Below are 18,655 nucleotides of genomic sequence, written 5' to 3'. Positions count from 1 at the left end.
CCAAAAGCTGGTGTTTTTTACGACGATCAGACCACAGCACACCTGTGCAGTATGGTGTTAGCCCTGTGAATACAGGCAGGGAAACCGCTTGCCCTGCAGTGTCTCTATGGTAGAGACACAAAAAGAATCCGACTCCCCAGATCCTCAGAGCTAAACAACACTCCTTTTGCCCGGTAGTGGCTTGTGGGTGATCTTACTCATGTTAGAAACACTGCCTGATGGAGCCCATCTTCTGCACTCTATTTAAAAATCCACCAGTCTGGCCACTGAGAATTTAAAAATAAACAGCTGCCATTGCTAGTGTAGGAGCTACAGTATCTTTGCTCCACTGTTGCAGAGCTGGCCAGACATCAGACAAAGCAGCCAAAGTGAACCCCCACCACCAGAACTCTGCTAAGGCCATCAGCAAGGGGCACACAGCAGTCGGGGTATAGAGAAGACACTGGGACAATGTTTAGGCTCTGCAGCAGGAGTCAATAGCTTTAAAGGCATCCTTCAAACATTCCTCTCCCCAAGAGCTCACTCCTCCTCACCTAAACGGTCATCCTTTTTTTTTTGTTGTTAAACTTGTCTTATCTTAGCAACCAATCGTGCAAAACTATCAGTTGCAGTGCATTATGACCAATTCTTACCACTGACTGCAAGGACTCTGGGCTGTCGAGTCCATATGACAGTGAGTGGGCTTTTGTCTCTAAAGCACTGTATAAATGTAACATGTCTTATAATTATGGTCTTTACAGATCACGGCTAAACAAGTGACTTCAGACCTGCATGCCCACAGGGAAGGCGAGACAGGCCTGTTTCAAACCACTGCTGTAGGCCTTGAGTCATGATTCCCAAGCTATTTCTAAGGTGTGCCTCACAAAAAAGAGCCTGTCCAGGTCTTTCTCCTCAAGCTAGAAATAACAGCTTCATAGCGGAGTTACTAACATTTCTCCCCATGCTTCTCTCACGTCTGCCTCCTCCTCTTCCTGAAGCGAGCACTTCTCCTAGTTCGCAGAACTCTGGCCTCACCCACATCAGCGCAGGAGCCTGAGACGGACTGCACAGCGGGCACTTCAGCTCCAGCACCCTGCAAAATAACCAGTGACAGGGCATGACTGCAGGCGGAAGATACTTGGGACCGCAGGAAAGACTGGAACCCCCTCACCCCCACAAATCATTCAGGGATTCTGGCAAGGCTGAGAAGGAATGGAACGAAAATAGCACTCCCTTTATTCCCAGATCATTAAAAGCACAAGGCGATGCCTGTTCCCCTTGATCACACAGATGTGCCAGACAGCATGTGTTCTCCAACAGTGAGGAATACTACATACAGAGCGCAGTAAAAATACATCTAGCCAATGCTCGGGTGTTTCCTCCTGGGGACAGTGATACTGCGAGGGTTCAAGCTGGAGCCTTGCTTTTACAGCAGCTCCCTGGCTCACAGCCTCTGCCTGGCTGCGTGGGAACGATTCCTCCTCCCACACATGATGCTTTTGCCACTGCTGCTGGGGGTTAGGCCGGGGCCCTGCTGAACAAGGGGCTCCAGAGCCTCTCAAAGTGAAAAACTCTTCCTCACCCCAGTGCAGCCACCTGGACCGCACGTACGTTCTAGCAGGTAAAGGGAATCTAGTCTGACTTCTCCCCAACAGCCCCCCTGCTGCTGAAAAGAAGCCGCTCTAACTGGATGAAGGTGGATGTGCAGCAGGACCTGCCAGTCTTCGCCCACACCTAAAGCAATTTGGGAGCTCCTCCTGGGTATGACTCCCTGTGCTTAGCACCCCTGTATCTGAGCTTGTGGGGCTGACGCAGGGGGCAAGCCTAGCTGCAGGTTCTTCCCTGAGGAGAAGCCGGCATTATTCTAACACCCTTCAAACTGCCAGCTCCATGAAGAGAGCATCATTGGTCATACTGGGGGAGAGGGCATCTTTGATCAGCACTTCTAGGAAGGGACCGCTGGTAGTAACATAGGAACAAATGGATGACGAACAGGAGGACCTGAGAACGAAGGGGTGGACGGTGACTATGCCTTAGTGTTACGGAGCTTCAGCAGGAATTTCTCTCCCCCCAAAACCCCTTCCATCAGACAGGCATACAAGCACTTGGAAAACCCTAGTCTAGTCACATATGTCGCTGTGGAGTAGGGACCTCACATTCTACATGGGGACACAGGTGCTCTTCCCCTTACATTGTGGATAGGTAACACAGTGGTCTTTGCATCTCCAGGATGTAAGGAAATCTCAGACACACGCAATCCTGCTAACCCAAGCTTTCCTGGGAGAGGTAAACAACTACAGGTCTTCCCTAAGCATCCTTTCTGCTTTGCCCTACTGTAGTATCCACCAGCACAAGCCTAAAAGGAGGAGTTTTATGGGAAACACCACCAATTCTGTAAACAGGAGCTTTGAGAATAGATCAAGAAACAGGGTTAGAAGTTAGAGGATCATTTGTGTTTTAACACTATAAAGAGAATTTAAGGGACTGGAAGATATAAAGAGATCGCAACCAAAAAATGCACTATTGCGAAACCAAAACCAACTTCTGTGCCGTCATGGTTTCCAAAAGCCCTAACCAAATTCTCCAGATTCCCCCGACAACATTCTACAAAGCAGCTCTGGGTTTACACCTGCAGCCCCATGAAAATCTGCGGGTACTGTGAACTAACCTGAGCTTCCTATTTAACAGGCCCAGAGACGCTGCACTGACTATGTTGTACCTACTGACTGGGTGCTCCGGGGAAGAGGGCTTTGGGATGGGTGGAAAGGAGTGGTGCATAATCCAGCTCTAACATGTTGCATGGGAGCTTGATCTTTATTAGGGGAGGCTGGGGAAGTCATCCGACTTGGCTAGGCATTGCGTGAAACAGGGAAACTTTCCCCTTGTTTTCAACACGTAAATCCATGCTTATTCAAAAAGGAAAAAACAGTTACGAGCCAAATCCTACCCTCACCAAAGCCAATGGAAGTTTTGTTATTAACTCCAATTCAATGCTTTGACTTTACCTGATGGGTGATGTCAGCATCCTCACTCCCGGGGACAATGCCAGCTGTGCTATCCAAAGGTACTTTGGCTGGTTCTTTCCCACAGCTTTCTGCCTCCATCAGTTCCTTATCAGTAGGGGACTCCTCTTCGTCACTCTCTGAACACTGCTGCCAGCTGCTGGAGAGAGTCGTAGTCACTGTGGGAGGAGGCAGAGTTGCTAGGACGGCTGGGAGAGTAAATGCTGCTAAAAACCTGGCTTTTAACAGGAGATAGGCAGGGTTATCGCCGAGTTTCTGCCACACCAGCTGTCGGACAGCAGGCAGATCAGCCCCTGCACCCCCATCCCTGCGCTCTTCAGAGGTCCTGAGGCACGACACACGCTGCTCCAGCGTCTTCTTCTGCAGAAGCAGCCTGGAGAGTGCTTTTAAGTTGCACAAGAAAGGCGGAAAGTAAGCCAAGCTGGTTTCCAATGGGGCCACTGGGATGCCCCGCTTGCCCCTCAGCCACTCCTTCACCAAAGCCTCATCCTCAAGGGAGAGAAGGCTGACGTCCAGGAGGTTCTTTTCGGCACTGGGTGTGGGCAATCCAGGGGGGTTGTCCACGTTTGGGGTGCTCTGTGGCTTTGGGAAGATCGGCCTGTTCCTTGTTACCTGTGCACCAGGAGAGTCCGAGTTCTCTACTATGTTGTTACAGGCCAGAAGCCGATCCGGCCTTTGCACCAGGCTCCCTTCCAGCAGGACTTTTGGATTGGAGGCAACCCCGGTGAGCATATTGCAGTTATTGCTCTCGCCTGGGCCAGGGAGACTTGGCAAGCAGAGTTGGTCAGCCCACGGAGTGCTTGCAGGAGGCTTCACTTGGGGCAACAACACAGGGCTGGGGTGCAGAGCTGCTCCTTCATCTGGAAGGCTCACTGGAGTTGCACTCCTCTCTCCAGAGGAGTCGGACATCCTCGAGAGGCTGTTTAAAGAGGCGGGAGCTGGAGGAGTCACACTGGGTGAGCTGTGCCCAGGATCCAAGGAGGTTATGGATGAGGGACGAGTGGAAGGGTTTAAGCAAACAGTCTTCCCTGAGGGTGCCCCTTCTGCTAACTGTGGGCTCAGCACTTGTGCACCTGTGCACGTGATGGGAGGGTGACTTGCTTCGGCTGGCGTCAGCGGCATTCTTGGGGCAGACGTCTCTCCAGTCCGACTCTGATTTTTGGTAGCACTGCCTATGATCCCAGCTGTGGGCTGCTTCCCTTGGCTGTGAACACTCACCAATGCTTGTACAGAGGTGGGGATCAAACCCTGTGGTGTTACCACCCAGGTGATGGGCATGATGTTCTTGGGAACCACGTGAGACCCCCTCTGGGGAGCTAGGATAGCAGGCAACAGATTGATTGCATTCTGCTGTGATCTGACCAGGGCTGGGGCACAAGTCGTGGATGTGGAGGGAGAGGTTTCCTTGGGGCCTGACTTCATGGCGGCAGGGTTCAGAGAAATGGCTGAAGACGGCATCAATGCAATCTGATGCTGCACAAAGGCATGGTTTTGCAAGACTACAGGTGCTGAGCTGCCACCAAATGCTTGAGCTTTCTTGCACCCCTGGGACAGGCCATTCTCCCCTGCACCCATAGGTCTGTCCTGAGAAGCCTCGCCTTTGGACACATCTCCCAAAGCTGCCTCATTGAGCTCTCTCTTGGATTTTGCTCTCCTCTCGGAGGAGCAAGCGCTCTCTGCAGATTCTGGGGCTGGAGATGAATGGCTTCCGACAGGTTTGGGAGAGGGGACAGAAGCCACAACAGGAGTAAATGCAGGTAGTGGCACTGGTACACACGCTGCCTGAGCATTCCTGCTACCTGCCAGTCCAGCTGTCTGAGGCTCACTTCCTCTTTGTGGGGCAGGAATTACCTGCTGCACAGGGTGCTGGATTATCACAGAGGGCGAAACCAACACCTGGGGGGCAAGAAGCACTGTTCTCTGCAAAGCTTTCTTAGCCCTGGACTCCCGCAGCCTTTTCTCCCTCAGTAATTCTGAGACGGTTTTAGGCTTTTGCCTGGGAGTGGGAAGAGTAGGGACACCCGCCGAAACAGCTGCAGGGTTCTCCTTTGCTTTTAAGGCGATGGGTCTCCTGGCTCTTCCCTTTCCTGCGGCCTTCTGGGAGCGGGACTGTGCTGGCGAGCCTGCAGAAAGAAGAGATTTTAGCAATGCTTTCAAAGCCAAATGAGGCTTTAAAAGTCACTCTCTAGCTATTAAACCATAGGGTAAGTGTTAACATGGTAAGTAACACACAACTACCATTCATGCTAAAACGGAGCTCCGGGGGATGCTATGACAGAAAATGGATCGAATCAGCCCTGTTCTGAGGACCTCAAAAAAAAAAAAAAAAAAAAAAAAAAAAAAAAAAAAAAGGAGTGACATACTTGAACCCCAGTAATGAGGAGTGAATGTAACTATCGTCCCAGGAGTCACGTGCGGCGCTTACTGGCAGTATTACATACCATGGAAGCGAACACCCATTCAATCAGGTCAACATAACACCAGCATTCAGTATTAGACCATGCCCGGGTGCTCTGCCAGAACACCTAGCCTTCAACAGTATTACCGTGCTAATGCCCAGAGATGTCACAGTATTGTTGGTCACCCTGTCCCTCCAGAATCTTTGCCCTTCTTTATTAAGTGGCATCTTTCTATGGCCAGTAATTGAATGATCAAATACCACCAGCTTAAAAGCTACCAGAGTAAAATTTAAAGTGATTTTGTTCTTGAGGTTTTTATCAGATTAGATGGAGAGTCATATTAACCAGGATTAACTAAGCACAAGTCCCTGTACATTGTGAAAATAAATGGAAGTGTTAGGGTAGGTACCTGAAGAGTTCTTGGAACTGCAGGAGGGCTGCAAAAAACAAAAACAGACATGAATTATGTTCTTGGGATATCTAGAGATCAGAGACATGGCACTGAATAGAGGGGACTCATATTGTGGATATATCATTTCTCCAGATGTTTCTGGGAGAGCTTTTACTCCTGCAGGAAAACATGATTCTGGCAGCTATACATTGGTGCATTAGCAGGAAAATATCCTCAGGACACTGAAAATATATGTCAGAAGTGGACCCCAACAAAACTAATATCGTCAGTGCAGTTGTGCATGTCTGATTTCTCTTATCTTCCCTTCTACTGACACCACATGCCTCTTTTGGAGAGTTTGAGCAGCAGGTCCACAGGACTTGGCCTAGAACAGGAGTCAGAACTTCTGGTAAGAGACACACAAACAATTCTCTTTGGTAGATGATGTTCTTGGAGCCAGCTGGCAACACTTGAATCATTCAGCCACAGAGCATCAGCTCATGAAGGCAAGGGTCCAGCTGACCCTTTCATTACTGTGAACACCAACAGCAAAGACATCTTCACTATTTCCCCATTACCTCCCAGACACTACTGCAATACAGATAAATAAGTGTTTTATTGCCTGCACATAGGGTATGGAGGGGATGTGTGGGAGAGCCTACCACCAGCTTTTGAAAAGAGAATCATTATCAGCAGACCCAGCGAGCATAAGGTATTCAAAGCTTCGACTGTCTAGACAAGCCATTTTGCCAGTTGTAATCACAAATTCACAACAGCCACTTCCTCTTCTAATACAGCATTTCACTAGTAGATCTCACAGAGCTTTACATAGGTAAGTGACTTATTAACCTCATTTTATAGCTGAGGAAAACAGAGGTTAAGTGACTAGACTATGGTCACCAACAGTTAGTGGCAGAACTGGAAACTGAACCCAGGTCTCCAACTGCCCAGTTCAGGGCCCTATCCACTGAGCCACATTAACGTTGGTTTTGGTCTCTCCTCTGTGAGAAGTACAAAGCAGCAGCTGACAAACAGAATACGTACAGCTTCCCTTGACACAAGCAGTTGATTATTTCCACCCAGGCATCCCCTTGAGGTCTGCATGATGGGACAGGGTTTGAAACACCACATACAGTACCTGCTGAAGTCTCCTTGCATTCCCAGCCATGGCCTTGATGAGGTCCGACCGCCTCATCTTCCTCTCACGAATAACCTTCATGCAGCCACTAGTGTCAATCTGGAAGAGCTGCAAGGAGACAAAAATCTTATGTTAAAGTTAAGCTTGGAAGAGAGGCATTCTGGGGGTGGAGGGAACGGCACCCTGCAAACAGGAGACGTTTCATTTGAAGAATCTCAGGGTCTTTTTCTTGCCACTGGAAAGAAGCTAGGTAGTAGTTGATTCTTTGTATTGTAAGATTTTTTTTTTTATTTTTTTTTTAAAGCTGAATTTACAATCATGGCTTCTATACATGGGCCATATAAATACAGTGAGACGTAACCATTCAAGAGCAAAATGAGGTGCCAGTGATGGGATGTTAAATATCTATCAACTACAAGTATAAAAATAACTTAAAATTCTGGAGTCCAGTTAATGCAGCGGTGCCCACCTGAATGAAGAGTGCGAACACCGGAGTGCTGCCCAGCGTGACTGTCTGAAGCTGTTCTTGAATAACAAGAGCTGGAAAAAAAAGAGTCCAATGTAAAAAATAAAAATGTTAAGTGGACATTCATATAGGTCTGTGGAGGGTTATGAGCAGCACTCCTCCAATATCAACATTTGAGAAGCTGAATAACGACACTTGCAACTCACCCTGCTCTTATAACAGACTGGCAAAAGAAAATCCCCTCTGTTAATACTCTATCTCAGAATGATCATATATTTTGAGTAAATATATGAGCATAATTCCCTGTCTCTTGATTAACAGTTACTTGTGGATAGGAAAAAGTACTGCTTCAATAAAATTGAACCTACACAGGAAGCGTGTGGTCCAGTGGTTAGGGCAGGAGACTAGGAATATGACTCCCTGGGTTCTACTGCCAATTCTGCTGCCATCTTGCTGTGTGACATGGGGCTACCCACTTCCCCTCTCTGGGGTCTCTGGTACCTGTGCTGTAAATGGTAAGAGGTAATGCCCCTACCTTACAACTGAGGTGGTCAAAGGTGCTTTGAGTTCCTGAGATGAAAGGTGCTGAGTCCTAAGGCACAATCCTGGAGCTGTGTTTAAGAGTCTGGTGCCATGCTTGTGAAAGGTGAGGGGGGGAGGGGGAGAGGAGGAGAGGGGGACAACACTTAGAAACCTGATGGGTCAATGGTACCTTTTGTCTGACGGGACGCCACCCTCTCAGCTCTAAAGGCACAAGGCAGTAGGACATTGCCCACCCACGGAGTCACTGCCATCAGGAGCCTCCTCTCCAGCTTCTTTCTTTGGAATTGCTCTCTCTGGCGACGGTACTGTTTCTCCATAGTGTTCTGTAATCCCTGCAGCACCTGGCCGACTGATGTGCCTGGTGTCACTCCAGAAACCACTGCTGAAGAGGGGACACAAGGCTTCCGCAGCCCATCTTCCTGTATGTGGCAGAACAAAGATATAAACTCACAAAAATCCAAACCAGCTGCTGTAAATTAGCAGAGCTCCATGGAATTCTATGGAACGATGCCGATGTATGCCAGTGGAGGATCTGCTCCAGCGGGTTTTTATTCCATTTTACCAGCCACTGGGGTCAAACACTTACTGTGTGTTAAAATAAAGGCTGCAGGTTAGAAGAAAGCATATACACCCTGGATTTCTTACGGGGGTTTGAGGGGGTTATATGTCAGACCACCAACATTAAAATGATTATAGCAGAGCCATAAGATTGTTTAGGTTAGGAATTGAGAGTACTGTTATCCTTCTGTTTCCCCTTCACTTTCTCTTCACAAAGTGCATCAATGTGGGTTCATAACCACATCTTTAGGGATGCCAATATTATTAGTTACAGGGCACTCCACTATTTGAGTGTAGATGGGGAAAGGGCATAGGTTGTAAGAAGCTGACCAATTAGACTGTTTGTTTTGCCTCCCTTGTTAATTGCACATTAGCTACCTATCTGCTTATCTACACAACTAAGGTAAAAACGCTGCTCCCTGTGGCAGGATCACATTGGATGAACCACCAGTTGAAACACTTGTGTGTTTGGTCATTCACGGAGGATTAAAAAACAAACTCGGCTGATCATGTGCACACTAAAGTGAAGCCTTCCATCGGGACATATAAATGAGAAGTGCAAGGCACTAGGTTTAGTGGAGAGCACATGGAACTCTCAGTCCCTAAAGCCCTGGCACTGTTGAAGTGCGTAGCCTGGTTAGGTACGCTTTTAGAGGCAGTCTCAGATCTACACACATCATTGGCCCTTTAACGAGAGCTCAGACAGGAAATAGGAGCATGGGGGTTAAAGTTGCTTTGGGAATTTTACTCCCTTCAGTCCATCGTATGGGTATCATGAAGAACATCTGGAATTACAAACAGATTGTCTGTGCTATTAGAGAGGGAAGCCAGAACACCCAAACAAAAAGGCACTTACGCATTTCCTCTGAGAATAGGTATTATTTCTTAGCACTCTCCTCACATCTTCCAGGGTAACCTTTAACACTTGCTTTCCTCTTATGAATGCCTAGAGGAAAGTATACAAAAGCCATAAGAACATAAAATGACCATACTGGGTCAGACCAATGGTCCATCTAGCCCAGCGTCCTGTTTTCTGACAGTGGCCAGTGCTTCAGAGGGAGCAAACGGAGCAGGGCAATTTATCAAGTGATCCATCTCCTATCATCCAGTCCCAGTTTCTTGCAGTCAGAGGTTTAGGGACACCCAGAGCATGGGGTTGCATCCCTGAATATCTTGGCTATTAGCTATCAGTGGACCTATCCTCCATGAATTTATCTAAGGCATGAACCAAAACAAAAGTTTACAGGATTAAGAGTCTTGTGAAGAACTAATCCGCACAGCCAGCTGGATATCTGCATCAAAAGGACACGAGACACTCAATATTTCTGCTATTTGTTGCATTTTCTCAAAGTAACCAGCTCAACTTTCATTTGTGGTCAGTTTAACTTTCTGGCTCTCACACACTAGCCCAGTGCTGCAATGTTTGCTTTGCAGATACTTCAGAGGAAAGTTTATATGTTACAAAAGAAAAAAAAAAAAAAATTAGGAAACCGAAATTTAGGACCCTTTTGACCCACCTGTTCTGCTTTTCTGGCTTCACAGTGGGGGGAGCAAACCTGAAACTTTTCCCAGAAAAACTGGGTAATTAAAGTCTCCACAAGCCACACTCGGTAAAACTTTCCAAAGGCACCTCAACCCGTTGGGGTATGGCAAAGTTGTTCAGGAAAATCAAATAGTATAACTGATTGAATATCAAGCCAGTGCTATAGCTGATCATTTGATTTTCCAGAACAACCTCGAAGAGTGTGATCCAGACACAGTACCATTACATTTTCCCCCCGAGTTATGCAAATACCTCATTTGCATTGAGATTAACAGAGGCTCCCACAGCCAATATACACTTTTGTTTGTTAGCTTTTAACCCCAGATGCTCTACAATTTATACTAACAGACCCCTGTGCACAGAGGGCTCTTCCTTGCCCCAGCAATACCATCATCGGGGGGAAGAGGGGCGGGTGGCCACTGTTTGACAGCCACATGAAGCCACAGTTTGGGCAGGAAGAGTGTCATGGCAGAAGGAATTGACAAGCAGAATGCATTTGACGACACTGGCACTTGGCTAGGACCTTGAGGTTAACACCCTATTCTTCCAGGAAGTGCTACAGAGGCCTTGAGGATTCCAAAAAGGGCCAGGCCTTGGATTTTACGTTTCATCCAAAAGATGGTCTTTCTTAATGACACACAGAAGCAGCGGTCCAGTATTGATTCAGAGAAGAAAAGAGGCCATAATCACCCACACCACTTGCCTTTGCCGTCTGCCATCCGACCTGATCAATGCTTCACAGCCTGAGCTCAGTTGACAGCCCAACAGTACAATCTTTTTAAAGTAGAAGTCAATGCTCACCTCCTTTACCAGTTCTTCTGGATCCTTCAAATTGATGTCAGTAGAAGGTGGACACCCAATACCTTTCAGTATGGTACTTATCCCTGCTGAATCAGTTGGGACTCTGTCCCTGCCTCCCCCAAAAGATGTAGCTGGAATTCGTTTTAACTGTCCCTTTACAAGGGCACTTTTAGAACAGTAGAGGGAGGGAATCAAGTGTTTGGCTTTCCAGCACTTGGCCGGATCTGTCCTCGTCGGGATCCACAGGTCGAGGCCGGGCACTGTACCCCTGAATCCTGAGGGAGGGTCTATTTCGCCCTCAGAGCTATCCATTAGCTCTGGCTCTGAATCCTCGCTGCTGCTCTCTGAAGAGCTGGAACTGTGTCTCCGCATTCGCCTGCGTTTCTGAAGGCGTTTCCTCGGCCCAGACTTTTTCTGTTTAGCATTAAAAACACACACAAACCCAACAAATAAGAGCTGACAGATATTCACCAATGATGCGTGTCTCCCCCATTTCTTCTTATTTGCAAACGTGTTCAGCACCCACTGAAGATCTGGCCACAGGGTGTGTCTACACTGCACTGTAATCCCACGTCTGTGGGAACCAGGCTAGTGGACTTGCTGTTTCCAAGCCCATGCTTGAGAGCGTCCACATGGTATCGTAAACCTGGGCTTACAATTTCTGGACCTGGGTCTCATGGCCGTGCTAACACATCCACACTGGACTACACCGACTTTCTGACTCAGGTCCACAGCTTGAGCTGCATCCATGCTTCAAAATGGCAGGGTGAGGATCCAATCACAGTAGGACTTGGGCTCCACCCCACCCCACTAACAGGGTCCTAGGACCTGGGTCCTGAATGCTCACTGACCCGAGTCAGATTGACTTTTCCCAGTCTTTTCTTAAATAAGATGGGTCTACAGCATAGAAGGATGTTCTACTTCTAAACAGGTCATTTGATTACTGCAAAGGAAAAAGGAACATAACCCATTGCACCAGATCAGAGAGTTACAATACCTTAGCCCCAATCATGGCTTTCCATTTGCTTAGACACTGGGAGCCAGTTCTGTGTGGTAATTCGGAAGCTATTTTGGTCCAGTGACCTAAGGAGATAAATAGTTGGGCCATGTTAATATCTTAAATTAAGGAAAGCAAGTCCCTCTCTCACCAGATTAGCCTCCAGATAATATTGGATTTATACTGTTCAGGAAGATTTTTTTCACTGAATAGTAATTCTTTTAAGAAAAATCAGGCATCAGAGTATCCCTCAAAATGCTAATTCTGAAGAGGTTATAGGTCATTAAGTCATATCTGGACACTGATCTAGCTTCTGTGTCTAGGTCTGCTACAGATGTGCTGGCTGACCTTAGGCAAGTCAAAACCTCTGGTACCAGTTCAGGAAGTCAGACAAGAACATGCTTAACTTTAAGCAGTGACGTCAAGGGGACTTAAACACATGCTTATGTGCGTTCCTGAATCCGATCCTCTGCGCCTCAACTTCCTTCACAGCAACATGTAGAATACAGCCTACCAGACAGGGGTTACACAAGGATTAAAAAAAGAGGGACGTCAATTTGAAGTCTGGTCAATTTAAGAAAAATTCCAACTAGTTTCAGATCCTACACCTGCCCTGAGCTCCCAGCCAGTTTTTTGTGGCTTTATGATCACACTGTATTACTTTTAAAAAGTTCTCTCTCCCATGCCTCTCTGTGAAAGGCCCTGATAGAGGAAACTGACCAGCTACACAGGGAAGCTGAAATGGACAATATGCAAAGTGCTGTGAAATGCGCAAAGTACATAAACTAGAGAAGTGGGTGACTGTTCTTCTCTCTAATCTCTTTCAGTTCCAGTAATCCAAGGAGTTACCTGCGTCAAGAATAGGCCAACATTCAGAAAGCAGTGTGATTTTTAAAGGAAGTGCTTTTCACACATAGTCAGAGTTTAAGGTCAGGAGGGACTACCAGATCATCTAGTCTGTTATCCTGTCTAGCATAGGCAAACACCAGCCACCCACACACTAAATCCAGCCACCAAAATTAGACCAAAGCATTACAGCTCACAGGAGACTAAACCATTTTGTGCCACAGGCAGAGAATAGGAGGGACAGAGGCACCCGGGGCCCCCACAACGAGAAGGAAAGGAGATATACCCAGATAATCCTGGCGAGTGATTAGTGAGTGAGTAGTTTGCTAATTCAAAACTCTCCAGGAACAACCTATACACTGCAGAGGAACCCAGAACAAACAAAACAAAGGTTACTGTCAATGTGATCTGGGGGGAAATTCCTTCCCGATCCCACATATGGTGATCAGTTAGACCCTGAGCATGTGAGCAAGAGCCAGGCAGCCAAGCACCTGAGAGAAACACAATGCTTGGTGCCACCTCAGGGCCATGGCCTACCCCCTATCCATGTCTCACCTCCTGCAGTGGCCATCCCTGATGCTTCAGAGGAAGGAGACCACAAAAAAACCCAGTTACATTGTGGGGAGATGGGGAAAAATCCCTTCCTGACCCCTGCAGGTGGCCAGCTAAAGCCCTGAAGCATGAGCTTTAGGAACACAAGACTGGATGTGAGCCAAATGAAAAGTGCTATACAAATGTTATGTAATTTCTTGTCCAAAGCCACGAAGAGTCAGTTTCAGAGCTGGACCAAAAGTAGAGGAATCCCTAGTTCCCAGACCTGTGCTCCAACTCAACCTCTCTTTGCGATATACTTGTAGCTGGTGTTAGAAGCAGGAAAGAAGATTCCCTTCCAGTAATTACTATTAGAAGAGGAAAGTGTATAGCTGCCTGCCCAAAGCTTCTGTACTGCCATAAGATCTTATCCTGAAAGAGAATGATGCACAGGGAGCCCATTTATAGAATTCTTCCCCCTCTACTGGTCAACTTCACAAGCAGAGGGTTTCTGTAACCAGGACTGCATATTGCACAGAAACAACTCAAGACTTCTTTATGTAAACAGTCTCCCTCTTCCAGAGATCACTACATGCAGGCCATACCATACATGGAAGATTGCTTCTTACTGAGAAATGCATATTGCAAAGCTCTCCAGTACCAACTGCAGGATTTTAATGAAATTGGGGGGGGGGGGGGGGGAGGCAGCTCAAACCATTACAAACCCTTAAAGATCATGCCACAGTGAAAACTTACCCACACCATGTTTCTCTACCAGTTCAATTAACTTTTCTTCTTCATCTAAACTCCATCTGCCTTTCTTTACGTCGTGGTGTAATGCATTTAAATACCTAGAAAATTAAAAGATTTGATACAAAAGATTAACGGGATTAAATGTTCTCTTTCTTGAGACATGTTTCTAAAGTTAAATGAAGAGAGTAAAATCAGTGGACCCCTTCCTTCCCCATGTAGTCCCACATACCTGTATCCTTGACACTGCAGAGCCATTGCTGGTAATGCAAGTCCTTGGTTCTCAAAGATCCCAGGACTCTCAATTGAGGAGTAGTAAAGGCAACACAAAACTAGATACCGTCAGGCACAATTGCTAATTTAGGGCCTAATCCTGGAAGGTGCTGAGCACTTCTAACTCCCCACATCTGACAGATCACAAGAGTCACTGACTAGACTTTTCATAGACATGCATAGAATAATCAAATAGTGAAAATGTGGGAGGGGATATGCTGAGATTCCTTCTGGCCTCTGTTCTATTTAGAATATAGGTTTTGAAGGTTTTTATTTGTGAAAGGTGCATAGAGGAACTAGGTGTACGTATTGTAAAAATCCTTTTTTTTTTTTTAAAAAAATGCTGCATCTTTGTTACAAAGGAGAGAACTTGGAAGCAAGATTCCTTTAGTCACTATACAGACCTGTCTCTGCATTGAGCATCACTCCTTCCTGGTACCTCTGTCCGAATTTTATACCAGTCACGCTCTCCATACTTAGCAACTGCTGCCAACAACTTCTACATGAATTACACAAAGAAAAATTAGGCGGTAACGCATCCAAGTCATTCTAAGCTAACAAGCCTCCACTGGCTGGAATCTTTTGGGAATTACCTAGCTATATGCATCACACCCTGCTTTTAATTAATTCTGCCTCCATTAGGTCTGTGCCCTCCCAATCACACCCACCCTCCCTCCACAGCCCCATAGACGAAGCGGCAAATAAAGATCCATCACAGGAGGACTTTAATTTGGGGGCATAAGTTATCTGGCATGACCCCTCTGAGTAACTCCAAGGATCAGCAATGATAAAATTAATTTTATTTTTAATAATACCCATTACTTTACCAAAGTTCATTTTCAAATGAAAACACTGCTACACTAGTCTAGTGCATGAGGAAGAGAAGTAAGACTTGGCATTTCAGCTCTAGTGAAATTTGGTCAGAGCAAATTGGAAGCTCTTCAGGGGAGAGTTATGCATCTACCTCTGGGTCTGTATAGCACCTATGCCATCCTTGTAATAGAAATCACAACCCGCTTCTGCCCCTGGATAATGTGTGAAGACAGTCAAGTGTCCATAGAACACTAATTAAAGTTAATGTTTCACTAATGAACCCAGCAGAGATTGCATGTTGGTCATTTTTCTAGCACTAGAGAAAAGATAAAGGAATTTACAGCATCTTCCTCTGGTGTCCAGAATCCTTTCCTTAGGTTGGGATCCACACTCTTTGTCCAGCGGTAAATTAGCTGCATAGAGTCTCTTCCTTCCATGTAATAAGCAACTAGAAATTGAAAGAAATATTTAAATTCTGCTTTTAATACGATGCTTCTAGCATTCTTGTTAAAGCACATTGTAGTTATGACTTAAATATTTAACTTCTCAAACACAACTGGCGTGTAACAAAAACCGAGAACACACAGCGTATAAGAAGTGTTACCATTTATACTAGAATCATGCGTATTACAAACATACACCACTCCCAACAACAAACCTTGCAGCACCCGGGAGGTTTTGCATCCAAGTACTGACCACATCCATCCTTGGAAGATATGATGGACTCCTGGCACCAGGAATCATGACTGCAGATGAGCCTTTTAAATTAAAGGAGGAAACTCCACCTCTCCAGAACAGGGACCATGTCACCTTTTGTATTTGGAAAGTGCATCACACATTGGGAACATCACTGAAAACAAGACCTTGGAGACTCGGGCTCCGTGAGTACAAGGGAGGGGGTTGCCTTGGAGATCACTTACTTTTCTTGTAAGGTATGTGGCTTCCTACTCTCATTTCTTGAACGAGCTGTAGAAGCATCTGGTCCTCTTCCTTTGTCCATTCTTTCCTCTTGAAGTCTTTGTTGTAGGCTTGAAACTTCTGCAGGCACTGGAATGCACTTCGATTTGTCTTAATAAAAGAACAAAAGTTACTTAGATCACAAGGGGCATTTTGACCTAGGAAAGAGAGAGGGCTGAATCAATCTGGCTCTGGCATGAACCTGTGGTGGTTCAAATCCAGTCCTTTTAATTATTAATATTGCAGTAGTGCCAGTCAGGGACAAGGGCTCAATTGTATTGAGCACTACACACAATGAAAAGACAGTCCCTACTCAAAGAGCTTGTCACTGAAGTTTAAGACAACCAAGATAACAAGTGTATACAGCACACGGAAGGGAGCACCAGATGACAGTGAAGTGATCATAATCATTGTCAATTAATGATCCAACACCAGCTCTCACTGGTTTGTTATCTTTCCTCCTTTCACAAATTAAGGCCAGAAGAGCTGATTATAGTCATCTAGTCTGATCTCCTGCATAACACAGGACATAGAGCTTCACAGCAATTTCTCCATCAAGCCCCGACCTTGCGGTTGAGCTAAAGCATCTCTGTTAGAAAGACATTCAATCTTGATTAAAGACTTAAAGTGATGGAAAATCCACCATATCCTTTGGTAAATTGTGCTCCATTAAAAAGTTGTGCCTTGTTTCTCACTTTGAATCTGCCTAGCTTCAACTTCCAAGCCACTGGATCTTGTTATGCCTTTGTCTGCTAGATTGAAGAGCCATCTTTCAGAACTCTTCTCCCCACATAAACTGATCAAAGTCACCACTTAACCTTCTCTTTGAGAAGCTAAATAAATTCAGCTTATGCCTCTCCCTGTACGGCAGGTTTTCCAGACCATGACTTTTCTCAACCCTCTCCAATTTTATGACATCGTTTTTAAAGTGTCGACACTGGAACTGGACACCATGGTGCAAGGAGTTCCCTGCTGCTGTACAAATGGTAAGATATTGCCACCCAAGTGGGGCAGTTACACACTGTTAGCCTTCAATTGACACTGCCTGGAAAAAGTCCTGCATAGATTGGAGTGTGCGTTGACATGCCTATAAAGTGTTCATAAAACCCAAATTCACTAGAGTCAAGAAGGGAAACGTTTTTCTGGTTGCTTCAATTTCTAGAAAGTGAACAAGTTAAGAGGTTTTGGTTATGCTCCCTTGAGTGTTTCCTCACAAAAGCATTTGTTAGCATGGTTTCTGGCTTACATTTTCCTCAAGCAGCAAGAGGGTATACAATAAAGAGAAAACTTGCTGAGAGCAAATACCCGTCTTTCACCTCTGATTTTAGTTATAAGTGCTAGGAGTTTGGTGATCTCAGCCTCACCTCCGCTGGATGTTCTAGCAGAAATATTCCTTATGCAATGCCAGTACACAACTGGTGTCTTACCTATTGGAGAAAGGCCCAGAACTAGAACAGCAGAAATGCTAGAGTTCAGGATGGAGGAGTATGCGTGGGGAGGTCTGCATATAGCACCTGCCTACACTATGCCTTGCTAGGACTCACTTGGTTTATCCATTTCCTAAGCACTACAAAGAACTTCCTTTTTCAAAACAGCACCCTACAGTACACCCATCACTGCAAGCCACTTCTCAGCACGGACTGCATTATTTTCAAATCTAACCCTACGCCTCAAATAAATATTTGGTTCATAGTGGGGAGCACCTTACCCCAAGCTCCTGGGCTATAGTTTGCCAGTCCAGACAATTATGTTTCGCAGCTATTTCCTTTAACTTCTCTATCTCCTCTTCATTCCACTCCCTCTTGTTGATGGTCGGATGCTCCCAGTTCTGCCAGAATTTCCTCAGCTCTTCTGCGTTGCGACTTCCATCAAACTAAGAGAAACAACACAGATTGGCTCTGCCTTGCAGACATTACCGAAATATCCTAGCAAACTGAGTGAGATTGATGCAAAAGGCTTATTTCTTAAATAAATTTTCAATATATTTTGCTGTTATAATCTTGGTGTAAAGAGTTGGGTATTTTCCATTGGCACCTAACTTTTGAATCCCTTCCACAATGCCAAATCTCAAACCTGTCCCCTCCCACTTTGAACCCAGATGGATATTTGGAAGTTAAATCATGGTTTGGGTTGCAGCCCTTTGAAAACCGTGAAGTGCTAAAGGCTGGGTTCTACCTCCCTTGTCCACCCAAAGTAGTTCTTTATTTCACAACTAGGCCCACTGAAATCAATGGGGCAACTTGGAGAGGAAGGGAGGCAGAATCTGGGTCTAAGTAATTGGTCTACCAACTTACATTGATGTTGGATATCTTCTCCCAGTCGTGCTCATCCAGTCTGTTTCCTAATAAGGCCTCCTCTGGCAGATGGCTAAAGTAGGGGGAAGAAGAAATGATCACATCAACCATTGGGTCTCTTTCTATGCCTAATCTTGCAAAGCGCTGTACACCTCCAAATCTCATTGCCTTCAATGGGAGGTGTAGAGACTCAGGCTCTTAATCATTGTTAAGATGATCTGACACTGGCATTTGCTTCATCTGTTTGCCTTCCCTCTCCCACCCCGGCACGTCTGCACAATACAGGCTTTCTAGGGACAGATACTTCCTTTGGTAACATCAAGGCCCACCAGCAAACAGCAAGAGAAGGTAAG

General features: G+C 46.0%; 1 protein-coding gene across 2 annotated transcripts in view; it reads right to left on the bottom strand.

Moving 5' to 3' along the window:
- The window catches only part of SNAPC4 (small nuclear RNA activating complex polypeptide 4), a 32,444-nt gene that overhangs the window by 3,781 nt on the left and 10,008 nt on the right, over window positions 1-18,655 (bottom strand). For both annotated transcript variants that reach the window (XR_012642113.1, XM_074973811.1), the window contains exons 9-23: window positions 18,303-18,375; window positions 17,717-17,881; window positions 15,972-16,119; window positions 15,393-15,499; window positions 14,643-14,737; window positions 13,972-14,066; window positions 11,839-11,924; window positions 10,842-11,255; window positions 9,354-9,443; window positions 8,109-8,358; window positions 7,400-7,470; window positions 6,931-7,038; window positions 5,811-5,838; window positions 2,985-5,125; window positions 931-1,072 (exon numbers count right to left, since the gene is read on the bottom strand). Coding sequence is in view for 1 of the 2 variants with exons in the window: in XM_074973811.1 (XP_074829912.1) it covers window positions 950-1,072; window positions 2,985-5,125; window positions 5,811-5,838; window positions 6,931-7,038; window positions 7,400-7,470; window positions 8,109-8,358; window positions 9,354-9,443; window positions 10,842-11,255; window positions 11,839-11,924; window positions 13,972-14,066; window positions 14,643-14,737; window positions 15,393-15,499; window positions 15,972-16,119; window positions 17,717-17,881; window positions 18,303-18,375 (3,994 nt within the window). In the remaining variant the exon portion in view is untranslated. The remainder of the gene's footprint in view (window positions 1-930; window positions 1,073-2,984; window positions 5,126-5,810; window positions 5,839-6,930; window positions 7,039-7,399; window positions 7,471-8,108; window positions 8,359-9,353; window positions 9,444-10,841; window positions 11,256-11,838; window positions 11,925-13,971; window positions 14,067-14,642; window positions 14,738-15,392; window positions 15,500-15,971; window positions 16,120-17,716; window positions 17,882-18,302; window positions 18,376-18,655) is intronic.

The sequence above is a fragment of the Natator depressus genome, chromosome 16 (assembly GCF_965152275.1).
Source record: "Natator depressus isolate rNatDep1 chromosome 16, rNatDep2.hap1, whole genome shotgun sequence".
Lineage (NCBI taxonomy): Eukaryota > Metazoa > Chordata > Testudines > Cheloniidae > Natator > Natator depressus.
Note: the sequence above shows the minus strand (reverse complement) of the source record. Positions and strands in the feature narration are given on the sequence as shown.